Here is a 5,758-nt window from a genome sequence, read left to right as displayed (position 1 = left end):
TTTTTTTTTTTTTTTAAAGCATATCAAAGTATACCACAAGTAATATTTTTCATTTACTTTCACAGTATGTTTAGTTAACACATTCATCCCATAGGTGAACTATTTGAGACTGGGAGGAGATGCAAACCCAACCTCATGGAATTACAAGCTAGTGTCCTCCTAGTGCTTTTATTCCTCAGCTGCTTAATTCTGTCCCATTTCTGATGTGCAGGCGTACCTGAGGATGTGTGGTCTGCCAGTTCAGGTGTTCTGCAGAGCAAATGCTGAATACATGTCACCTTCTGGTTAGTATACATGTAGCTTCAGAGACAAATTCTGGGTGTCTGATCTCAACACTGTGTGAATCTCAGCACTCATTCTGCTCATTAAAACATTACACAACTGTACACTGTAAGCTGGAAGGATTTTATTCGAAATGAAAAGCTAAGTTTGCTTCCAGGATTCGTGTAGGTGCATCTGGAAGTTACTTTGTTGCAGGTTAGCTTTTTGTGTTGAATTAAATGTGATGATTTTAATGCCCAGCCTTTTTATGTTTGTGTCCACAGGTAAAATTCCCTTTATCCACGTGGGCAACCAGGTGGTGTCAGAACTGGGGCCGATTGTGCAATTTACTAAAGCTAAGGCAAGTGTTGTACAGATGAAAGCTGTTTGTTTCTTTTGGCAAATTTGCTTCTAGTTTTTCCCAGTGGAGGAGCAGGTTTTCATATTTCTTTCTGCTGTTGTCTTCTTTTGGGTACTTAGGGTCATTCTTTGAGCGATGGCTTAGATGACGTTCAGAGAGCTGAAATGAAAGCGTACATGGAGCTGGTCAACAATATGCTGCTTACTGCTGAGGTATGAAAAACATAAAAACCATAACATACTGATACTAGAACTTCAGCACATGCACAGTTTTTATGAATGTGTCTGAGAAGTATCCTCTCACACATGTCCTCATCTCTCTACAGTTGTACATTCAGTGGTGTGATGATTCTACAGCCACTGAGGTGTGTACACCAGGTTTAAAAACAAAACTTGTTAAAGTCTTGATAGCCTCCTAATCAGCTGTATCTGTTTTTGTAGATTTCTCGTCCCAGATACAGCAGTCCATACTCATGGCCTCTCAATAAAATCCTCGCCTACCAGAAGCAGTGGGAGGTGCGCAGGAAGATGAACGCCATTGGCTGGGGAGGGAAAACGTTGGAGCAGGTTAGCAACAACCTGGAAGTGAAAAGTTGATGTTTTGCCAGCTCTACAATTCCCTTTCTGCAATCAGAAAAATAATTTCCTATCTTTTTCTTTTAAAGGTGGAATTCTTCAAAATGTTACAGAATTGATCTTTTAGACTGTTTGAAGGCCCTTAACTTTAACTTATTTGTGTTTGTCTCTTATTTGTGTAAGTAGGAAAAAGAACCCAGTCTGATCGTCAACATCAGACTGTCTATAAAAAATAAAGTAAACAAACTTGTTTTAAACGTCTGTATGTCCTCATGTATTTTAGGTTTATGAAGATGTGAGTCAATGCTGCCAGGCTCTCTCTCAGAGGCTGGGAACACAGTCATACTTTTTTAATAAACAGTATGTATTTTTTTTTTTTTATATCTGTATGTTTCTGGTTATCGCTTTCTCTTTTGTCTTGTTTATAGCGACTGAATAATAAATCTACATCTGAGTTCTCCAGAATCCTTTCTCCAACCCCTGTTATAGGCATTCACACCAAAAAGGAAATGTTTCTAATTATTGCAAGCAGTTTTCCTGGAGCACCACCTTGTGGTTTAAAATTGTATTGATCTCGTAATCAACTGAAAAGCTTTGTTCTGTACTCCCTGGCAATGTTTGATTTGTGTTAGAACAAAGTATTACAAGTGAAGCCAGTGTCTGTAACACCTCATTTCTCATTATATTTAAAGCTGAAGGAGTGCCAGTCATTAACGGAGTGTGTGTGTGGCGTGTGTGTTATAGGCCTACGGAGCTGGATGCATTGGTGTTTGGCCATCTCTTCACTATACTGACTACTAGACTGACCAGCACTGAGCTGGCAGAGAGGGTCAAGAGCTACAGCAATCTTCTGTCCTTCTGCAGACGCATTGAACAGACCTACTTTGAAGACAAGAGCTCCTGAAGGACTGAAAATAACATATCACCTCTTCTCGTACATTCTTTCCTCCTCTCATTCCCCAGATTGTAGCCCTAAGAAGCTGAAATGCCTAAAACAAAAAAACTGCATACGTGTCCTTTTTCTTATTTTTCCTTCACTTGTGGCTTCCTGTTCATACATCATCTCCAGAAGTTTAAGAATTATGAATGTCCTAAAGTAAGCATAATTTGTAAGTGTATTAAGAATATGTAAAAGAAAATGTCCTGAGTTAAATGTATTTTTCAAAATATTATGAGAACAAATGCCACATATGCTAGTAACTGTGATCATCACAGTTAGTGGAATACCTTGAAAATCTAGCTTTATAAAAAGTGAATACAAAAAATATCAAAGCTGATATACAACCTTAAATCAGTCTGAAATGAACATCAAAGATTAGGATTAAATGCTGATCAGACTTCCAAATCTTTCAGATTTGTTGTCAGGATCAAGTTCACCTCAGCAGAATGTCTGCACACACTTGGGTTTTTCATGTTTTACACTCTTTTTCACGGAAGTGGTGTCTACATGTGTCAGAGTGCATGAGTGCGTTTCTAAACGCCCACCGCCTCGCTGAAAACCGAGGTGTTGATTTCCCAGCCTCGTGACATGACTGCATTTCAAAAAACAGAACTCCACTTGACCTACGTCCGAGGTCAAATGGCTCACTGTGTTTTTCCTCCAGGGCACTCCCAAAGCTTGCAAGAAATGTGAAACAGAGAGAGAAAATCCAGTGAGAGGTTACTTCTTATTCTGTACAAAATGCATGAACATAATCATGAAGATGTGATTTATTCCTTATTTTTTCCATGTTTTACTTGTGTGAATAGAAAGTGCCTACATGATGGAATACACTTGCCACAATACATTTCTCCCCCAAATAATACGTGTTCGGAAGTTTGTTTGATATTGTTTGAAATTATAACACAAAACTATATAGTGGCTCTTTCATTAGGTACCCCTGTATGTTTTAGCATCGGGTTTTATTGGATTAATCCCTCATATGTTGCCAAAACAAAATCTGAAAGAGAAGTTTAAAAAGATGGAACATGCTGCCAAGTTATCGGGTGTCTGTTTCTACCTTTGGGTCTAATACAAGCTCAATGGTAATGTCTGATCACCTTTGATTGCCCTTGAGTTGAACAGGTTGTGAGTGCATGACAGACGGGCAGAGCGAGTCTGTCTTCCAGGTTTCCTGTGAGGTCGGGCTTTGACCCTTGAACTTCCAGGAGCTGTGGCATCATGACTAATGACCTGCAACGACCAAATGCTGCACACTTGGAGGTCATCAGCCAGGCACCAGACAGAGATAAATACATGGAAAAACAAAACGGTACATCTTATTGAAGACATGTAGTCAAGTCTGCAGTTTTTTGTGGATTTTCTTTATGCTATATTAGGGTTTTGATTAATTATTAACCTCTAAAAATAGACCTAAAACACCATACAAGTAAAAGACTGAAGTAATGTGAATTAGTTTTGGTTGGAAATTGAACAGATGATGGAGAACAATGCTGAGAAATTGTCAGCAGACCTACAGTGTCATTTGTAGTTAGGTCCTTATAAATATTCTCATGGTTTTTTTTTTTATTGTTGAACATTTCTAAGGAAAAAATGTAATGTATGCAAAACCACAGTGTGAATAAAAGTTATGAAGATTTATCCTTTATTTGTCCAGGTAAAAGTCTCACAGAGATTAAAAAGAAACCTGGCCAAGAGGGCAACACAAAATACAACAAATATAACATATAGCAATATAACTACATACATCTGAATCATATGAAATAGCACATCTTTACAAGAGCAATTCACATTATTATCATGCTGCCCAACTGCAAGCTCTAGATTTGGAGCTTATGAGGGGAAAAAAGGGTAAACAATGCATGATTTCTAATGTGAATCAACTGATTTTAAGCTAAAATAGAGTCACAACAGTAGTGGACAGCGAGAATGTTTTATGGTGCAGAGATAGTAATGGGCTTATTGTCAAAACTGGTGACACCGGGCGAGCAGAATTTTCCCTGATTGCCCTTGATTCTACTCTCCTGCAGGGAGGAAGATTACAGCCGAGTCCACACATCTCTGACTTTTCTGTTACCTTTAAAATGTTCTCATGCTGTGTCCAAACTCTTATTTTGGCCTTCCACTTCAAGGAGACAATGCCCGAGGCCATTAGAGGGGGCAAAGGGTTTCAGGTTCAATCTGTGGCAATGAGTTTGGGGTTGAAGGGCAGAGGTACAGCCTTGACCGGTCACTAGTCCATCACAGGGTAACACCGTCTTATATCCACACCTACAGTCAGTTTTGAATCACAAATTAACTCAAGTCAAAAGCATGACAGAGGAATATTAGAAACCAAAACAATAATCAAATTCTATGTTCATAAAAGTGCACAGAAAACTGAAAAGCATGCATTTGTCCTCCCACACAAGCTTAATATTTGCATACAGGAAGGGACTGCATACAGATATATTTTTGAAACATGGACAAGATTTATCACTAAAGCAGGTTTACCCCGAGCTACAAATTGTATTGAAAACGTTTGTCCAGAAGGGGGCAGCATTGGGATTCCAAAGTATCTTGCAGTGGCAGAGCTTTAAGGGATTTGGGGCCAGCTTGTCAAAGCAAATTTATCGTGGATTTTCTCAAACTGCGGTTAGGAAAAAAACTGAAAGAAGAAGAAAAAGGATGAAACAAATGGCAAGAGAGTCTAGTTTAACTTCTTTTTCAGTTTTGGAGAGAGAGAAACATTTGGTTCTTATTATGAGAAAGAAAGTCACACAGCTGGTTGCACTGGTTATCATTATGTTTCTTGATCATGCTGGGTCAGTGTGTACTCAAATTCAAACCACTGAGGAATTTGAGTGGGTGGAGCTGTACCGTCCAAATGCACTTAGAATTATTATTTTCAGTTGTGGATTTCATGTGATGGCCTGGAACAGGCGATGCATTTTCTTTTGATAATATTCTTGATCGATTTATACGTTTATGGATTTGTTCCCCCCAAAAAGTCTTCCCATGTAACAGTTCAACATTCTCTTTGATAGATTAAATTAAAGGATAGTACAATTAGTTAATATGAGGGTGGTGATGGGAGGGAGGTAAAAATGAAGATTATTGCCAAATCGTGGGAATCATTGTCCCATCATGGAAGAAGTTGACAATGTAAGTTTTGTATTCAAGGATGTGAATGTGCATCTGCACATGTGCTGTGATATCAGATTAGCCAATACGTCTGGAGGCTGATGATTACACAGCTTGATTTTCAGAGTGAGTCATGATGCACAATGTGGACTTTCTGTGAAAGAGGTTGTTTTTTCACTTATGTTAATTGCATCTGGTGTGTATGAGCTGGTTTGTGTGTGTGTGTGTGTGTGTGTCTATGCAAGTACTGAACTGAATCAATGCAATGTGTAGTTTCTGATGCTGCGACCCAGTAATTCTTTAATCTCATTCACATAAACTGGATCAGCATGTCTTCTCAGGTGTCAAAGCATAGGGGTGGTTTAAGTGATTTGGAGACCTCAGGCAGTCAAACACTGAGCTAAGTGCCTGTGGGTTTGTATATGGGTGTGAGCCACACACACACACACACACACACACACACACACACACACACACACACACACACACACACACACA

At 39.0% G+C, this 5,758-nt stretch overlaps 1 protein-coding gene across 2 annotated transcripts in view; it reads left to right on the top strand.

Annotated features, from left to right (window-relative positions):
- mtx2 (metaxin 2) overlaps window positions 1–2,997 on the top strand; it is a 5,078-nt gene extending 2,081 nt beyond the window's left edge. The window contains exons 4-10 of one of the 2 annotated variants that reach the window (XM_005922462.2): window positions 212–284; window positions 546–622; window positions 742–834; window positions 948–986; window positions 1,063–1,188; window positions 1,481–1,557; window positions 1,942–2,997. In XM_005922462.2, the coding sequence (XP_005922524.1) occupies window positions 212–284; window positions 546–622; window positions 742–834; window positions 948–986; window positions 1,063–1,188; window positions 1,481–1,557; window positions 1,942–2,101 (645 nt within the window). In that variant the 3' untranslated portion in view covers window positions 2,102–2,997. The other variant, XM_042220916.1, reaches the window with a different exon arrangement.
- The last annotated feature ends 2,761 nt before the right edge of the window (window positions 2,998–5,758 follow it).

This window comes from Haplochromis burtoni, unplaced genomic scaffold (genome assembly GCF_018398535.1).
Source record: "Haplochromis burtoni strain Fernald_Lab_line unplaced genomic scaffold, NCSU_Asbu1 Contig_57, whole genome shotgun sequence".
In the NCBI taxonomy this organism is placed as follows: Eukaryota; Metazoa; Chordata; class Actinopteri; order Cichliformes; family Cichlidae; genus Haplochromis; species Haplochromis burtoni.
The sequence above is the reverse complement of the archived record's forward strand: the minus strand, read 5'-3'. Positions and strand labels throughout refer to the sequence as shown.